At 41.7% G+C, this 19,710-nt stretch overlaps 3 protein-coding genes across 3 annotated transcripts in view; 2 read left to right on the top strand and 1 right to left on the bottom strand.

Annotated features, from left to right (window-relative positions):
• Nucleotides 1-19,710, top strand: part of LOC146650407 (uncharacterized) — a 183,151-nt gene that overhangs the window by 145,482 nt on the left and 17,959 nt on the right. The gene's annotated exons all lie outside the window — the stretch shown is intronic.
• On the bottom strand, nt 6,372-8,436 carry LOC146650409 (uncharacterized). The gene is made up of 3 exons (XM_085384681.1): nt 8,228-8,436; nt 7,977-8,150; nt 6,372-7,369 (listed from the first exon to the last, which is right to left on the bottom strand). The coding sequence occupies exons 1-3, from the start codon at nt 8,258-8,260 to the stop codon at nt 6,737-6,739; spliced, it is 840 nt and encodes a 279-aa protein (XP_085240807.1). The 5' UTR covers nt 8,261-8,436; the 3' UTR covers nt 6,372-6,736.
• Nucleotides 12,724-14,897, top strand: LOC146650408 (uncharacterized). The gene is made up of 4 exons (XM_085385431.1): nt 12,724-13,058; nt 13,144-13,251; nt 13,329-13,502; nt 14,110-14,897. The coding sequence occupies exons 2-4, from the start codon at nt 13,201-13,203 to the stop codon at nt 14,740-14,742; spliced, it is 858 nt and encodes a 285-aa protein (XP_085241557.1). The 5' UTR covers nt 12,724-13,058; nt 13,144-13,200; the 3' UTR covers nt 14,743-14,897.

Here is a 19,710-nt window from a genome sequence, read left to right as displayed (position 1 = left end):
TTTTCTGATTGATTGCTGATATATACAGTGGGGCAAAAAAGTATTTAGTCAGCCACCGATTGTCATCATTTTAGGTGGGGGAACTTGCACAGAGGTCAGTAATTTGCACCAGAGGTACACGTCAACTGTGAGAGACAGAATGTGAAAAAAAAAAAAATCCATGAATCCACATGGTAGGATTTGTAAAGAATTTATTCGTAAATCAGGGTGGAAAATAAGTATTTGGTCAATAACAAAAATACAACTCAATACTTTGTAACATAACCTTTGTTGGCAATAACAGAGGTCAAACGTTTACTATAGGTCTTTACCAGGTTTGCACACACAGTAGCTGGTATTTTGGCCCATTCCTCCATGCAGATCTTCTCGAGAGCAGTGATGTTTTGGGGCTGTCGCCGAGCAACACGGACTTTCAACTCCCGCCACAGATTTTCTATGGGGTTGAGGTCTGGAGACTGGCTAGGCCACTCCAGGACTTTCAAATGCTTCTTACGGAGCCACTCCTTTGTTGCCCGGGCGGTGTGTTTTGGATCATTGTCATGTTGGAAGACCCAGCCACGTTTCATCTTCAAAGTTCTCACTGATGGAAGGAGGTTTTGGCTCAAAATCTCACGATACATGGCCCCATTCATTCTGTCCTTAACACGGATCAGTCGTCCTGTCCCCTTGGCAGAAAAACAGCCCCATAGCATGATGTTTCCACCCCCATGCTTCACAGTAGGTATGGTGTTCTTGGGATGCAACTCAGTATTCTTCGTCCTCCAAACACGACGAGTTGAGTTTATACCAAAAAGTTCTACTTTGGTTTCATCTGACCACATGACATTCTCCCAATCCTCTGCTGTATCATCCATGTGCTCTCTGGCAAACTTCAGACGGGCCTGGACATGCACTGGCTTCAGCAGCGGAACACGTCTGGCACTGCGGGATTTGATTCCCTGCCGTTGTAGTGTGTTACTGATGGTGACCTTTGTTACTTTGGTCCCAGCTCTCTGCAGGTCATTCACCAGGTCCCCCCGTGTGGTTCTGGGATCTTTGCTCACCGTTCTCATGATCATTTTGACCCCACGGGATGAGATCTTGCGTGGAGCCCCAGATCGTGGGAGATTATCAGTGGTCTTGTATGTCTTCCATTTTCTGATGATTGCTCCCACAGTTGATTTTTTCACACCAAGCTGCTTGCCTATTGTAGATTCACTCTTCCCAGTCTGGTGCAGGTCTACAATACTTTTCCTGGTGTCCTTCGAAAGCTCTTTGGTCTTGGCCATGGCGGAGTTTGGAGTCTGACTGTTTGAGGCTGTGGACAGGTGTCTTTTATACAGATGATGAGTTCAAACAGGTGCCATTCATACAGGTAACGAGTGGGGGACAGAAAAGCGTCTTACAGAAGACGTTACAGGTCTGTGAGAGCCAGAGATTTTCCATGTTTGAGGTGACCAAATACTTATTTTCCACCCTGATTTACGGATAAATTCTTTACAAATCCTACCATGTGAATTCATGGATTTTTTTTTCACATTCTGTCTCTCACAGTTGAAGTGTACCTCTGGTGCAAATTACTGACCTCTGTCATCATTTTAAGTGGGGGAACTTGCACAATCGGTGGCTGACTAAATACTTTTTTGCCCCACTGTATATAAATATATATATATATATATATATATATATTTTTTTTTTTTACATACATAGTTTTTTGTTGCCTTATGGTTCCAAGCGCTGTCACCAATCTTTGCATTTTGTTATTATCTCATGACACTTGTTTAATCAGCTACCATCTCTCCTGTGGACTTTTTAATGTCTACAGTCTCAGACCAACACAGCCCTGCCCTTCCCATATTAGATTCTTGATGAATGTGTGTTGTTGTTATTCAGCCTGGTTCAATGTGCCCCTTTTTAACTTTGAGCACCCGCCCCTTTAAACCTCTCTGCACAGCCCTGCACTGAACTCACTATCTTCTCCCTCTAACAGCCTCCACATGTTCTCACTGTAATTTCCCCTCATGAATGAATTTATGCTGCACTAATGTGAATGTTTGCAGGGAAATCAAACGCATTTCACACGCAGTACTCGAGCTGACTTACCTTTGTTTGAATGACGACTTGTACGCGCTGACTCCACAGATAAGGTACGAAAATATATCAGGCTACGTCTTCAGGGTTTCTACTCCACGGCCGTATTTCATACGGGTCCACATTTCCACTGCACGCTATTTTCTGCAAGTACTGCCGCTTCGCCTCTGGACGCAATCGGTCTCTATACAGTCCATTCTCTTTTGAGCTGCTTTTAAGCATCTTGTAATCGTCGTTCCAACACAGTGTGTTTGTTTTGATTCATAGACCTCGAAAATGGTGCCGCGCTCCCACAATGCATTGCGGCGTGACGTCAACTCCAAAGTCCTATAGAACATGTTCTTTTTCATTGTCAAAATTATCAGGAATAAAGAAGAAAACTGATTCAAAACCTGTGGAACCTGCCAAAAAACAAGTTTTACTGCAAAGGATTTCTAGATGTGAAGGTTTTGTGGCTTTTTTCAGTTTCTAAAACAAACTCATTTGTACAGAAGGATATGAGGATGTATATGTCCGGTGGTGGGTTTTTTTCTTCTTGATTTAATGTATTCATTTATCTCTTCACTTAATCTTTCTTTATGTTTTTTTTTTTTTTTGATTTGGCATGAGCGATTTCCGGTCCTCACTCCAAGCCAGTTGGTGGCGGTAATGCACCACATGTTCTATCACAGCTGCGTCCGAGAGGACAGGAAACGTCTGTATGCGTCTGCAAACCAGGTAACTACACTCAGCTGAGCCTCTCTGCTAGTCGTTATTAGTTGAAGGGTTTTGCGTCACTTTCTCTCGGCTTGATAAAGGGCTGTATAGAAATCTCTGGTACGTAACACGTAACGTCATTTTTAGGGAGCGTCGCAGAGAAGTGAGGCTGTTTCTTTGTTTTTGTCGAGTTTTGATTGAAGACATGTTTCCAGTCCGTTTTTTACTCGTTTGTTTTTTCATTAATAACTTTACATTATCACAGAGAACAAGAAGGCGCTTTGTTTGTCACATTCACCTTATGTCTGTGAAGGTTCTCAGTCATCCAGGTCATCGTAGTCAAAGGAGCTTGCAAAGAAAAGCGTCTGGACTTCTTTAAGTTACTTGAAGACGTTTCACCTCTCATCCGAGAAGCTTCTTCAGTTCTAAGGTCAAATGGTGGAGAGTCCCAGATATAAGCCTAGTGGGAGTATCCCCCCACAGAGGGACAAAGGACCCCCTGATGATCCTCTAATCGCCTGAGCCAAGGTGGGAAACTGGGTGTGGGCCCCAATCAGCCAGTTTCGGGTGAGCTCATTGTGAAACCTGGCCCCAACTTATCATGCGAATTCCTGAGGTCAGATGGCCCAGGATGTGAGTGGGCGTTAAGGCGTCTGGGAAGGGATCTCAAAACTGGATTATTGATGGCAGAGAGTTGGTGTCGTAAACCCCCGCCTCTGTTCAAAGATGGTTGCTCACAGTGGACATAGATGCTTCTTTCACTCCTCTTTCAAACCATCTGTCCTCTCTGCCCAAAATGTGAACATTAGCATCCTCGAAAGAGTGTCCTTTATCCTTAAGATGCAGATGGACTGCTGAGTCTTGTCCTGTGGAGGTGGCTCTTCTATGTTGTGCCATGCGCTTGTGAAGTGGCAGCCACTTGGCAGCCACAGTGATAAATGGCTGAGATGGCTGCAGCTGTACGTGTGAGGTACCTACATGTTTCAAGATGAATTTGCAGAGATGTCATGTTTGGTGCTTACAGACATCACACTGCATTTTGTGATTTCGTAGCTATTGTTGTGATATTTCGGAGCTTCCCATGATCACCGTGACAGTCATTCATTGTAACATAACCTTTCTATTCCTTTCAGGGATCCTCATTTTTTTGGTGAGGAAGATCAGCAGCTGTGTCGACAGGCAACAGGTAACGGCATGCTTTTCTGTTAGTACTGTAGACCTTGGTCTGGTGCTCTTTTTTAGTTTAACACAGTATTTTCATTTGCCGAAGTGTAAAAAGCTTGTTCCAGGAGAAACAAACTTTAGTGAGTTCTGCAAAATGATTCCCACCATTGCACACTCTGTCAGCCTCCAGTGTGCCCTTTTTTTGTCCTTTAACTGAAGAAAGTCGGTAGTCAGAACATATGAGATAAGTGAGATCCTCATTTTGCCTGCTTATTTCAAGATACAACATTTTCACAAACTGCTGTAGGATAACCTTGCTATTTGTCTTTTCCAACACTTCTACATTCATCCATATTTCCTTGTCTGCTTCTTTCCAGGTGAAAAGTACCTGAAATGGGTGAAAGATTTTGTTTCCAAAAACAAAAGCATGTGCGTTCACCTGAAGAAGCCAAGTGGTGCTGACCTGTGGATAGAAGAGCTTGAGAACACCAAATACAACGGGGATGATGATGAAGTTAACGCCTGGGGAAAATTCTACCTTCCCGAGATTGTAAAAATGCAGGTTATTGGTGTGGTAAAGGGCACCTCATGTCCATGTGACGAGCTTGTGCTGATGACGTGTGAGGACAAAAAGCTGTACGGCTATGACGGAGAGGAGCTGCATCTGGTGGCTTCCAGTTTCCTGGAACTATGTGACAAAACGATAGAGTATCCAGCATCCAAGCGCTACTACAATGGAGAGGCCTTCAAAGATATGGTGAGAAGTTAGACTGCTAAGAATAAGACTGGGGATGCCTAGTGTTAGAGATCAATCACCTGAGCTTTTCTTTGTATTGTTGTGTGTTCTGTTTAGACTGAGGAGGACTGGAAAAAGGTTAAGATGAGTGATGTGGGGAGGAAACTGCAGGAAGAACATAAAAAGCTGGTAAATGAAACCCAGTCAGCGTTCGTAAGCCTAATATCATAGGTGGGTATTGGAGCTGAGTATCATCACTGATTTCTAGAACCTGTTCAATTCCAATTCACAAGGTCCCAATTAGATTCCATTTAATTCTTACTCAGAGAGTCAGAAACATTATAATTCTGATCATTTATCAGTACTGACACTTGTGAAACTTCATCAGAGGTGTGAGCATCACAGCAGATGCTTTTGTGTCAAAGTAACTGAGGATAAAACACAAAACCATGAAGCAGATTTTCCTGGCCTAGCTTTTTACAGTAGATAACCTTAAAAATATTATTCTGCAGTAGAACAAAAGCAGACGAGAACCATGACTCAACAAATGTACATTGGCTGATGCTGCTGAAGTGATTCAGAGGTTTTAATAAGAGGTTTTAATAGAGACACAGCAGAGCATTTTGCAGTTTCACTTAATTTGAAAAAATAAATAAATAAAATTTGGTATTGAACAGCAGAAATGAGGCTGTCTTGTCGGAAGTCATTAAAAAAACCGGCGGCCAACAGCACTGTAAACAACGGTAGACTGCTTCATAACAAGCAAGCGAATAATGCCAAAAACAGAGATTTGAGATGGGAAACGGTGTTCTTAAAGTGCACTGAGAGAGGCAGAGAGCTGTGCTGTGTTGTTTTTCTGTGTGTGTTTTAATGGTGGTGGAAGCAAACCAGCAAAAGTAAGAGGGAATTCATGACAATGTTTATGTCAAGCGAAATGTGTCTTCTTTTGCTGCTGGTTTGGTTAGAGAGAGACAAAACGTGCAGCTTCAGGATCTGAGCAGCTTTCAGCACCAACGGCATCACAGCTCAGACTTGGATTCAGGATTAAGCCCTTTATGTTTGACTGTAGTGATTGTAGCTCTGTCCTTGTTAATCGCTTTAGTCAAACACAGCTATTGTTTGCTGGGATGTGTATATCCTTGACAGTTTGTATCTCAGAGTTATCAAAGACACTGTGGATAATCATCAAGAGATTGTTGTCCTCTTAATAATGACCTATTTGATTGTTTGTTTTTTCTTCTTCTTACAGATTCTGGTATTTGGCCAAAAGAGAGCTTCACAATTCTTGGCTTCACCTGTGGTAGAAAAATGACTAAAGTTATGCAACACTCTCTAAAATTAAAGCTATGCAACGCTTTAACATGAATGGCGAAGGAGTGCATCTCTTTCACTGTCTCTTCCTGTCCTCTTCTCAGTCTTTGTTGTGGCACCTCTGCTATGTGTTATAGAAAGCACTTGGAATCATGTTCAATACAAAAACACCAAACTCGTGGGATTGCCCTAGCAAGCAGTTGGTAAAAACTAATTAAAACTGATATATATCAGCTTCACTTTCTAGCTGCAAAAGCACGTTTCTGCAAAAGCATGCAGTTTCCTGTCAGCACTTTTTGGCACAGAGTGTACTCAGAGTTAGGCCTTTCTTATATAAAGCAATATAATCAGCATATAAACATTTAACATGATAAATTTAAAGCTCAACAGTAACTGCTATAAATATTATAACTACACATGTAGTGCTTTTGCTTAAGTAAATTATAGTTGGGATCATAATAAGAAAACATGTGTTTTTATTTTCTGTGTACCCTGGGTACAGACCAGTATAAATATGGGATTCTTCCCAATAAATGCTGTCTGATAATGCTTCATATTGCATTAAACACTAGATATGTAAGCAAACAAACAAAAACCCATAGAAGCCAGTTTTAATTATTAAATGTGACAATTACATGGAGATGGAAAGTAAACATGCTTATACACGTCTCTGTGATTACAGAAAATCCACACAGATGCTGTCAGAGCAGAGAATCTTTGATTTATCAGAATGATGAATGCAAATGATTTCATGAAATCTCACTCTTGTTCTGGGTTGTAAAATTCACCTGTCCAGTTAAACCGAATCCTTTGCAACACAGTTCTAAGAACCCTACCAACCTCATCCTCAGCTCTCTGCCTGTTATCCTTTTCAGCTGAGTATTCATCCACATGTGTTTCAACTTCTCTCTCATTTTCAAGCAAATTGCTCAGGCTCTCAGCTTCAGCATAGTTACCATATGGCCACTCTCTGAGGTCTTCTGTGTTCAAGCCAAACAAATTCTTACATGATCTGCAAGGCTTCATTCTGGCACCATCACGGAGACAAAAAGCCTCACACCTGATATTTCCAGGTACTTCAATTGTTCCATCAAAGTAATCTTTCTGGACTGTGTTTGGATAATAGGTCATCACCGCACCAGATACATATTTATGCCATTTGCTAAGACAGGAGGCAGCAATCATAATTTTCCCAGCGTTAGGACCTTTGGTGGACATGGAGACTCCGCAGTACCTTTCTGATTTGTTGGTTTGGGATTTTTGAGAAATGCAGATGGTGGACGAGACGAAAGCTGTTTTTTTATTATTCTCTTCTAAGTCCAAGTCTGTGAGGAGATCTTGCAGACTCTGCTTTATTTGCTCTTCATTCTCTGAGTTATTTTGCAGGACGATCTGAAAACAGTTACAGATCTGGTCAAAGTGTTGCACCTGATTATATAGTTGTTTTTAATAGAAAGTTGATCAACATGTTTGTTTCGCTGCTTGACTTATTTAACTATGCAGGACCATTGGATGCTTTTGGTTTAGACATTTTAAGATAGGGGGTGAAACAAGTCACAAAAATCTATTTAATTTTAAATCAATAAGCAAAAATCCATCTTTGTTCTCACTAATTTATAATTAAATTTGATAATTGACCTTTTTTTTTCTATTTTGCTATGCCGGGCTGTCAAAACACGCTGAATTTAGAGTCTTTGAGCTGACTTAACAGATCCAGCAGCTACACAGTGACAGCATCATATACGCCTTGAAGACTGTAAGCATCTCCAATAATGAGTCTGTTAGACATTATTTAGAACTAACAAATTCTGAAGCAAGTCTCCAGCTCTCCTGCAGTCTCTGTGTTTGGTGGAGAAGTATAGCTAGAAGCATATGTTGAAGTATAAGGTACAGTATGGATTTTCTTTGGATTTCTCAGTAAAAAAGCACTTTGCATTATACTTTCCTAAAACCTGGAAGTTTGTCAGATTGACTGAAAATGTGAGAAGAGTTATCTTACCATGTCGAGCACACAGGAGAAGGGACTTCGCCTGGGAAGCTGAGTCGAATACAACTTTAAAGGCCTGGGATATCTTCTCATTAAAGAACCCAAAACAAAAGGATTAGGGAAGATTTCTTCTGGAGAAAAGGGGATGTTGTTGATTTTGCCCAGAAACAACATGCTGTGAAGGATCTGTTGAGTGAAAACATATTTGCTTATTGTTAGTAGTGATAAACAGGACTGTCTTAAAAGTGTCAAAGGTAACACACCTCATCCACCAAGTGTTGACTTCCCGGAGTCATGTAAGAGCCCCGAACCCTCCTCTTGGTAATCTTGTAGGCATTAGTTTTGAACCTCCTTTGAGAAATTGTTGTCTTCTAAAATGATAATGATCGAGCAGTTAGGGATTTAAAAACACAGGAGATCTGATAACTTTGGCTACAGCAGAGTCTGCAGACATACCTATTTTGCTCTTGGTCGGCCTATTTTAAACATGAGAGACAACATTAGTGATGGGACGTTCTGTATCGAGGCTTCGGAGCGTGTGTCGAGTAATGGAGGGGGCGTTTCCGCGAAGCGCGTATCGAGGCTTGCTTCATTTATGGGAGGAGCTGAAAATGATGACGTCCGAAGCCTCGCTGCCCGGCTGTACCACGTGACTGGTTCATGAAGTGGTTCGAACTTTGCCGCGAGCTATGACAGCGATATAAACCCCTCAGACTTCATTCAAAATGTGGGTGTTTGATGGAGAGTTGCGGTTAGTGAGAGTTTGGAGACCGTTTGGAGGTTTATGAGAGTGAGGAGAGAAAGTCAGGAGAGAATGGAGCCAGCTAAGAAGAGGAGGATGTCCTCCCCTGTGTGGGAACATTTTGATCTTATTCCTCCCAACAAGGTATGTAAATTTCTACAGAAGATGTATTTTCATAATACTGATGGTGCAATACAATTTATGTTAAGCGGCTTTACTTTTGTACAAGGTGAAGTGTTTGCTATGTGCCAGGGAGCTGGGATATAACAGCAACACCTCATCCATGCTTAGGCACTACAGAGCTTTGCATGAGAATAAGGGGGACACCGATTGTGGAGCAAGAGCAGGTGAGCCATCAAATGCAATGATAATAAGATAAGATAAGATAAGATAGAACTTTATTAATCCCTCGGGTGGGTTCCTCTGGGAAATTCGACTTCCAAAAAGCACAGCAACGACCGAAGTTACAGTTACAGTATTGTTATATATATATATACACACACACACACACACACACACACACACACACACACACACACACACACACACACACATATATAAATACAGAGACAAATATAAATAAAATATACAAAGGGGATAAATAGAATAAATAGGAATAAAAATACAAGTGAATTGCACATTTCAAGTATTGAGTCTATTGCACTGTTGACTATTTACAAAAGGTATTGCACAGTGAGGTGAAGAGGCACTACAGCTTAGTTGTTCCCCCCTCCTTTGTCCCCCTGTTTCCCCTCCCTCTCCCCTCCAGAGAGGAGTTAAACAGTCTGATGGCGTGTGGGACAAAGGAGTTTTTAAGTCTGTTAGTTCTTGTCTTGGGGAGAAGCAACCTGTCACTGAACAGACTCTTCTGATTGTTTATGGCCGTGTGCAGAGGATGTCCAGCATTGTTCATAATGTCCATCAGTTTCTTTAATGTCCTTTTCTCTGCCACTGTCACCAGAGTGTCCAGCTTCATGCCGACCACAGAGCTAGCCCTCCTGATCAGTTTCTCCAGCCTGGATGAGTCCTTCTTTGCTGTGCTGCTCCCCCAGCACACCACAGCATAGAAAAGTACTCCAGCAACCACCGACTGGTAAAACATCCTCAGGAGCTTCCTGCAGATGTTAAAAGACCTCAGCCTCCTGAGGAAGTACAGTCGGCTTTGGGCTTTTTTATACAGGTGCTCTGTGTTGCATGACCAGTCCAGTTTATTGTCCACCCACAGCCCGAGGTACTTGTACGTGTTGACCACCTCCACCTCCTCCCCCTCTATCTGAACCGGCAGTGGACCTTCTCTGGACCTCCCGAAGTCCACAACCAGTTCCTTAGTCTTTGAGGTGTTGAGTTGGTTTGTGTGACTCCATGCGACAAAGTTCCTCACCAGACTTCTGTACTCCTCTTCCTGATCATACCAGATACACCCCATGATGGCCGTGTCATCTGCAAACTTCTGAATGTGGCATAATTCAGAGTTGTAGCAGAAGTCAGAGGTGTACAGGGTGAAGAGAAGAGGGGACAGCACAGTTCCCTGTGGTGCTCCTGTGCTGCTGACCACTGTGTCAGACGTGATGTCCTTCAGCCTGACGTACTGTGGTCTGTCGGTGAGGTAGTCGGAGATCCAAGCGACCAGGCAGGGGTCCACCTCCATCCTGTTCAGTTTTTCCTGAAGCATACAGGGCCGGATGGTATTAAAGGCACTGGAAAAGTCAAGAAACAGGATCCTGACCGTGCCTTTTCCCCCATCCAGGTGTGAGTGGGCTCTGTGTAGGAGGTACAGGATGGCATCCTCCACTCCGACACCCGCCTTGTATGCAAACTGTAGTGGGTCCTGGGCATGTTGTACCTGTGGTCGGAGGAAGTTGAGGAAGAGCCGCTCTAGAGTCTTCATAAGATGTGACGTCAGTGCCACCGGTCGGAAGTCATTCAGCTCATTGGGCCGGTTCCTTTTAGGGACCGGGACGATGCAGGATGTCTTCCATAGGGCGGGCACTCTCCCCAGTCGCAGACTGAGGTTGAAGACTCGTTGTAGCGGCTCCCCAAGTTCAGCAGCACACGCCTTTAGCATCCTAGGACACACCTTGTCTGGGCCTGCTGCCTTTCATGCTGTAATGTTACTAAATGATATAACAATATTATACAGCTGTTATAAGTTACGTGTGTGATATTTATATCTGTGCTTTGTCTTTATTGTCTTTCCTCAGGAGAACAATCTCAAATAGATGAAGACCTGGTTACCATGGTGATTGAGGACTCACAGCCATTTAGCATTGTGGAGGACAAAGGAGTTAAAAGATTTGTTAAATCATTAAATCCCAGCTATGTTCTCCCCACTAAAGGTTATAAAAGCAGTGAAAATTTAGTTTTTACTGAATAAAATATGGGCAGGACTGAGGCCTCAGTGTGTAGCTGTCCATACCTCAACGTTACAAAAGCACAACTACTGTCCACACCCCAACCACACCTCACCTCACAGTAAATGATCATTTCCATTTCAAGCATTTCCAAATAATCATTTCCCATACTGCCAGTATAAATATACACAGTATACTGCCATCACTACAATATACATGTTTTACACACTCCTTTTGTTGTTGACATTTACAGGCTGTGTGCAAAAGGCCACAGTCTTCAAATTCATGCCAACTAATATTTTTACGTCCAGTAGGTGTCCTGCTAGAGCAAATGAAGCTTCAAGAAGCTTCGCGTTGGGGTGAACCAATTGGATGAAAAGCATCAGTGCTTCATGAAGCTTCTTCTGCCCATCACTAGAAAACATATTTAGTGAAATGTTGATAACATACAATGACTATCATTGGTGGCTGAAAAGATGCCAGGTAACAAGTGAAAAGCTGCTACTTACCATCGCCACAGTCTAAGAATGAAACAGGAAACACTGAGCGAGTTGCCTCCATCTTAAAGCTGTTGATCATGTGATTTAAAGGAAAGCCACACCCAGCTCTTTCCTGGAATTTTACTCGACTGTAGAAAACTGCTCCATTTGCCCCGCCCACCCATGATCTTTAATATCTACCAAAAACAACCTCTTGGTTGTCAGTAACCAGTCGATCGTTTTCGCGATTAAAAAATGACTTTGTGCGGCGGCGTTCCCACCGCGAGCAGAACTCCGGCTCAAAAACCGCTGTTTTTGAACACTTTTATTTACTTAAGCATTTTTATGGGCTTACTTTGAAACAAAGTGCGATTGAATGATTATTGTTATGTGTTGCCTTGAATTCGGCTATGCTGTCTGTTAGACAGTTGTTTTCCTTTATTGTTGTTTTTGTATTGTTTGTAGCGAACGCTACTGGAATGTATAGATTAAGCTACGTAGCCAAGATAATTAATAATTTAACTGTTGTACATTGGTTGATGATGATTTGCATTGTTACATAGGCTTGCAGAAAAATATATTTGTTTACCGGTAAACTGAATCGAACTTGATGTGCCAATGGACGTTTTTCTGACCTACAGGTCAGGTTTTGTTCCCTCCCTTTGAATTAATCTTCTTCATATTGAAGTGGCGAGCCGGTAGGACCATTCTTTGTTTATGGTCCTACCGGCTCGCCACTTCAATATGAAGAAGATTAATTCAAAGGGAGGGAACAAAACCTGACCTGTAGGTCAGAAAAACGTCCATTGGCACATCAAGTTCGATTCAGTTTACCGGTAAACAAATATATTTTTCTGCAAGCCTATGTAACAATGCAAATCATCATCAACCAATGTACAACAGTTAAATTATTAATTATCTTGGCTACGTAGCTTAATCTATTCATTCCAGTAGCGTTCGCTACAAACAATACAAAAACAACAATAAAGGAAAACAACTGTCTAACAGACAGCATAGCCGAATTCAAGGCAACACATAACAATAATCATTCAATCGCACTTTGTTTCAAAGTAAGCCCATTAAAATGCTTAAGTAAATAAAAGTGTTCAAAAACAGTGGTTTTTGAGCCGGAGTTCTGCTCGCGGTGGGAACGCCGCCGCACAGTCATTTTTTAATCGCGAAAACGATCGACTGGTTACTGACAACCAAAAGGTTGTTTTTGGTAGATATTAAAGATCATGGGTGGGCGGGGCAAATGGAGCAGTTTTCTACAGTCGAGTAAAATTCCAGGAAAGAGCTGGGTGTGGCTTTCCTTTAAATCACATGATCAACAGCTTTAAGATGGAGGCAACTCGCTCAGTGTTTCCTGTTTCATTCTTAGACTGTGGCGATGGTAAGTAGCAGCTTTTCACTTGTTACCTGGCATCTTTTCAGCCACCAATGATAGTCATTGTATGTTATCAACATTTCACTAACTATGTTGTCTCTCATGTTTAAAATAGGCCGACCAAGAGCAAAATAGGTATGTCTGCAGACTCTGCTGTAGCCAAAGTTATCAGATCTCCTGTGTCTTTAAATCCCTAACTGCTCGATCATTATCATTTTAGAAGACAACAATTTCTCAAAGGAGGTTCAAAACTAATGCCTACAAGATTACCAAGAGGATGGTTCGGGGCTCTTACATGACTCCGGGAAGTCAACACTTGGTGGATGAGGTGTGTTACCTTTGACACTTTTAAGACAGTCCTGTTTATCACTACTAACAATAAGCAAATATGTTTTCACTCAACAGATCCTTCACAGCATGTTGTTTCTGGGCAAAATCAACAACATCCCCTTTTCTCCAGAAGAAATCTTCCCTAATCCTTTTGTTTTGGGTTCTTTAATGAGAAGATATCCCAGGCCTTTAAAGTTGTATTCGACTCAGCTTCCCAGGCGAAGTCCCTTCTCCTGTGTGCTCGACATGGTAAGATAACTCTTCTCACATTTTCAGTCAATCTGACAAACTTCCAGGTTTTAGGAAAGTATAATGCAAAGTGCTTTTTTACTGAGAAATCCAAAGAAAATCCATACTGTACCTTATACTTCAACATATGCTTCTAGCTATACTTCTCCACCAAACACAGAGACTGCAGGAGAGCTGGAGACTTGCTTCAGAATTTGTTAGTTCTAAATAATGTCTAACAGACTCATTATTGGAGATGCTTACAGTCTTCAAGGCGTATATGATGCTGTCACTGTGTAGCTGCTGGATCTGTTAAGTCAGCTCAAAGACTCTAAATTCAGCGTGTTTTGACAGCCCGGCATAGCAAAATAGAAAAAAAAAGGTCAATTATCAAATTTAATTATAAATTAGTGAGAACAAAGATGGATTTTTGCTTATTGATTTAAAATTAAATAGATTTTTGTGACTTGTTTCACCCCCTATCTTAAAATGTCTAAACCAAAAGCATCCAATGGTCCTGCATAGTTAAATAAGTCAAGCAGCGAAACAAACATGTTGATCAACTTTCTATTAAAAACAACTATATAATCAGGTGCAACACTTTGACCAGATCTGTAGCTGTTTTCAGATCGTCCTGCAAAATAACTCAGAGAATGAAGAGCAAATAAAGCAGAGTCTGCAAGATCTCCTCACAGACTTGGACTTAGAAGAGAATAATAAAAAAACAGCTTTCGTCTCGTCCACCATCTGCATTTCTCAAAAATCCCAAACCAACAAATCAGAAAGGTACTGCGGAGTCTCCATGTCCACCAAAGGTCCTAACGCTGGGAAAATTATGATTGCTGCCTCCTGTCTTAGCAAATGGCATAAATATGTATCTGGTGCGGTGATGACCTATTATCCAAACACAGTCCAGAAAGATTACTTTGATGGAACAATTGAAGTACCTGGAAATATCAGGTGTGAGGCTTTTTGTCTCCGTGATGGTGCCAGAATGAAGCCTTGCAGATCATGTAAGAATTTGTTTGGCTTGAACACAGAAGACCTCAGAGAGTGGCCATATGGTAACTGTGCTGAAGCTGAGAGCCTGAGCAATTTGCTTGAAAATGAGAGAGAAGTTGAAACACATGTGGATGAATACTCAGCTGAAAAGGACAACAGGCAGAGAGCTGAGGATGAGGTTGGTAGGGTTCTTAGAACTGTGTTGCAAAGGATTCGGTTTAACTGGACAGGTGAATTTTACAACCCAGAACAAGAGTGAGATTTCATGAAATCATTTGCATTCATCATTCTGATAAATCAAAGATTCTCTGCTCTGACAGCATCTGTGTGGATTTTCTGTAATCACAGAGACGTGTATAAGCATGTTTACTTTCCATCTCCATGTAATTGTCACATTTAATAATTAAAACTGGCTTCTATGGGTTTTTGTTTGTTTGCTTACATATCTAGTGTTTAATGCAATGTGAAGCATTATCAGACAGCATTTATTGGGAAGAATCCCATGTTTATACTGGTCTGTACCCAGGGTACACAGAAAATAAAAACACATGTTTTCTTATTATGATCCCAACTATAATTTACTTAAGCAAAAGCACTACATGTGTAGTTATAATATTTATAGCAGTTACTGTTGAGCTTTAAATTTATCATCTTAAATGTTTATATGCTGATTATATTGCTTTATATAAGAAAGGCCTAACTCTGAGTACACTCTGTGCCAAAAAGTGCTGACAGGAAACTGCATGCTTTTGCAGAAACGTGCTTTTGCAGCTAGAAAGTGAAGCTGATATATATCAGTTTTAATTAGTTTTTACCAACTGCTTGCTAGGGCAATCCCACGAGTTTGGTGTTTTTGTATTGAACATGATTCCAAGTGCTTTCTATAACACATAGCAGAGGTGCCACAACAAAGACTGAGAAGAGGACAGGAAGAGACAGTGAAAGAGATGCACTCCTTCGCCATTCATGTTAAAGCGTTGCATAGCTTTAATTTTAGAGAGTGTTGCATAACTTTAGTCATTTTTCTACCACAGGTGAAGCCAAGAATTGTGAAGCTCTCTTTTGGCCAAATACCAGAATCTGTAAGAAGAAGAAAAAACAAACAATCAAATAGGTCATTATTAAGAGGACAACAATCTCTTGATGATTATCCACAGTGTCTTTGATAACTCTGAGATACAAACTGTCAAGGATATACACATCCCAGCAAACAATAGCTGTGTTTGACTAAAGCGATTAACAAGGACAGAGCTACAATCACTACAGTCAAACATAAAGGGCTTAATCCTGAATCCAAGTCTGAGCTGTGATGCCGTTGGTGCTGAAAGCTGCTCAGATCCTGAAGCTGCACGTTTTGTCTCTCTCTAACCAAACCAGCAGCAAAAGAAGACACATTTCGCTTGACATAAACATTGTCATGAATTCCCTCTTACTTTTGCTGGTTTGCTTCCACCACCATTAAAACACACACAGAAAAACAGCACAGCACAGCTCTCTGCCTCTCTCAGTGTACTTTAAGAACACCGTTTCCCATCTCAAATCTCTGTTTTTGGCATTATTCGCTTGCTTGTTATGAAGCAGTCTACCGTTGTTTACAGTGCTGTTGGCCGCCGGTTTTTTTAATGACTTCCGACAAGACAGCCTCATTTCTGCTGTTCAATACCAAATTTTATTTATTTTTTTCAAATTAAGTGAAACTGCAAAATGCTCTGCTGTGTCTCTATTAAAACCTCTTATTAAAACCTCTGAATCACTTCAGCAGCATCAGCCAATGTACATTTGTTGAGTCGTGGTTCTCGTCTGCTTTTGTTCTACTGCAGAATAATATTTTTAAGGTTATCTACTGTAAAAAGCTAGGCCAGGAAAATCTGCTTCATGGTTTTGTGTTTTATCCTCAGTTACTTTGACACAAAAGCATCTGCTGTGATGCTCACACCTCTGATGAAGTTTCACAAGTGTCAGTACTGATAAATGATCAGAATTATAATGTTTCTGACTCTCTGAGTAAGAATTAAATGGAATCTAATTGGGACCTTGTGAATTGGAATTGAACAGGTTCTAGAAATCAGTGATGATACTCAGCTCCAATACCCACCTATGATATTAGGCTTACGAACGCTGACTGGGTTTCATTTACCAGCTTTTTATGTTCTTCCTGCAGTTTCCTCCCCACATCACTCATCTTAACTTTTTTCCAGTCCTCCTCAGTCTAAACAGAACACACAACAATACAAAGAAAAGCTCAGGTGATTGATCTCTAACACTAGGCATCCCCAGTCTTATTCTTAGCAGTCTAACTTCTCACCATATCTTTGAAGGCCTCTCCATTGTAGTAGCGCTTGGATGCTGGATACTCTATCGTTTTGTCACATAGTTCCAGGAAACTGGAAGCCACCAGATGCAGCTCCTCTCCGTCATAGCCGTACAGCTTTTTGTCCTCACGCGTCATCAGCACAAGCTCGTCACATGGACATGAGGTGCCCTTTACCACACCAATAACCTGCATTTTTACAATCTCGGGAAGGTAGAATTTTCCCCAGGCGTTAACTTCATCATCATCCCCGTTGTATTTGGTGTTCTCAAGCTCTTCTATCCACAGGTCAGCACCACTTGGCTTCTTCAGGTGAACGCACATGCTTTTGTTTTTGGAAACAAAATCTTTCACCCATTTCAGGTACTTTTCACCTGGAAAGAAGCAGACAAGGAAATATGGATGAATGTAGAAGTGTTGGAAAAGACAAATAGCAAGGTTATCCTACAGCAGTTTGTGAAAATGTTGTATCTTGAAATAAGCAGGCAAAATGAGGATCTCACTTATCTCATATGTTCTGACTACCGACTTTCTTCAGTTAAAGGACAAAAAAAGGGCACACTGGAGGCTGACAGAGTGTGCAATGGTGGGAATCATTTTGCAGAACTCACTAAAGTTTGTTTCTCCTGGAACAAGCTTTTTACACTTCGGCAAATGAAAATACTGTGTTAAACTAAAAAAGAGCACCAGACCAAGGTCTACAGTACTAACAGAAAAGCATGCCGTTACCTGTTGCCTGTCGACACAGCTGCTGATCTTCCTCACCAAAAAAATGAGGATCCCTGAAAGGAATAGAAAGGTTATGTTAAAATGAATGACTGTCACGGTGATCATGGGAAGCTCCAAAATATCACAACAATAGCTACGAAATCACAAAATGCAGTGTGATGTCTGTAAGCACCAAACATGACATCTCTGCAAATTCATCTTGAAACATGTAGGTACCTCACACGTACAGCTGCAGCCATCTCAGCCATTTATCACTGTGGCTGCCAAGTGGCTGCCACTTCACAAGCGCATGGCACAACATAGAAGAGCCACCTCCACAGGACAAGACTCAGCAGTCCATCTGCATCTTAAGGATAAAGGACACTCTTTCGAGGATGCCAATGTTCACATTTTGGACAGAGAGGACAGATGGTTTGAAAGAGGAGTGAAAGAAGCCATCTATGTCCACTGTGAGCGACCATCTTTGAACAGAGGCGGGGTTTACGACACCAACTCTCTGCCATCTATAATCCAGTTTTGAGATCCTTCCCAGACGCCTTAACGCCCACTCACATCCTGGGCCATCTGACCTCAGGAATTCGCATGATAAGGTGGGGCCAGGTTTCACAATGAACTCACCCGAAACTGGCTGATTGGGGCCCACACCCAGTTTCACACCTTGGCTCAGGCGATTAGAGGATCATCAGGGGGTCCTTTTGTCCCTCTGTGGGGGGTCACTCCCACTAGGTTTATATCTGGGACTCTCCACCATTTGACCTTAGAACTGAAGAAGCTTCTCGGATGAGAGGTGAAACGTCTTCAAGTAACTTAAAGAAGTCCAGACGCTTTTCTTTGCAAGCTCCTTTGACTACGATGACCTGGATGACTGAGAACCTTCACAGACATAAGGTGAATGTGACAAACAAAGCGCCTTCTTGTTCTCTGTGATAATGTAAAGTTATTAATGAAAAAACAAACGAGTAAAAAACGGACTGGAAACATGTCTTCAATCAAAACTCGACAAAAACAAAGAAACAGCCTCACTTCTCTGCGACGCTCCCTAAAAATGACGTTACGTGTTACGTACCAGAGATTTCTATACAGCCCTTTATCAAGCCGAGAGAAAGTGACGCAAAACCCTCCAACTAATAACGACTAGCAGAGAGGCTCAGCTGAGTGTAGTTACCTGGTTTGCAGACGCATACAGACGTTTCCTGTCCTCTCGGACGCAGCTGTGATAGAACATGTGGTGCATTACCGCCACCAACTGGCTTGGAGTGAGGACCGGAAATCGCTCATGCCAAATCAAAAAAAAAAAAACATAAAGAAAGATTAAGTGAAGAGATAAATGAATACATTAAATCAAGAAGAAAAAAACCCACCACCGGACATATACATCCTCATATCCTTCTGTACAAATGAGTTTGTTTTAGAAACTGAAAAAAGCCACAAAACCTTCACATCTAGAAATCCTTTGCAGTAAAACTTGTTTTTTGGCAGGTTCCACAGGTTTTGAATCAGTTTTCTTCTTTATTCCTGATAATTTTGACAATGAAAAAGAACATGTTCTATAGGACTTTGGAGTTGACGTCACGCCGCAATGCATTGTGGGAGCGCGGCACCATTTTCGAGGTCTACGAATCAAAACAAACACACTGTGTTGGAACGACGATTACAAGATGCTTAAAAGCAGCTCAAAAGAGAATGGACTGTATAGAGACCGATTGCGTCCAGAGGCGAAGCGGCAGTACTTGCAGAAAATAGCGTGCAGTGGAAATGTGGACCCGTATGAAATACGGCCGTGGAGTAGAAACCCTGAAGACGTAGCCTGATATATTTTCGTACCTTATCTGTGGAGTCAGCGCGTACAAGTCGTCATTCAAACAAAGGTAAGTCAGCTCGAGTACTGCGTGTGAAATGCGTTTGATTTCCCTGCAAACATTCACATTAGTGCAGCATAAATTCATTCATGAGGGGAAATTACAGTGAGAACATGTGGAGGCTGTTAGAGGGAGAAGATAGTGAGTTCAGTGCAGGGCTGTGCAGAGAGGTTTAAAGGGGCGGGTGCTCAAAGTTAAAAAGGGGCACATTGAACCAGGCTGAATAACAACAACACACATTCATCAAGAATCTAATATGGGAAGGGCAGGGCTGTGTTGGTCTGAGACTGTAGACATTAAAAAGTCCACAGGAGAGATGGTAGCTGAT

This window comes from Rhamphochromis longiceps, linkage group LG16 (genome assembly GCF_057381845.1).
Source record: "Rhamphochromis longiceps isolate RC_006_pf linkage group LG16, R_longiceps_female_GT1.1, whole genome shotgun sequence".
NCBI classification, from domain to species: Eukaryota; Metazoa; Chordata; class Actinopteri; order Cichliformes; family Cichlidae; genus Rhamphochromis; species Rhamphochromis longiceps.
Note: the sequence above shows the minus strand (reverse complement) of the source record. Positions and strands in the feature narration are given on the sequence as shown.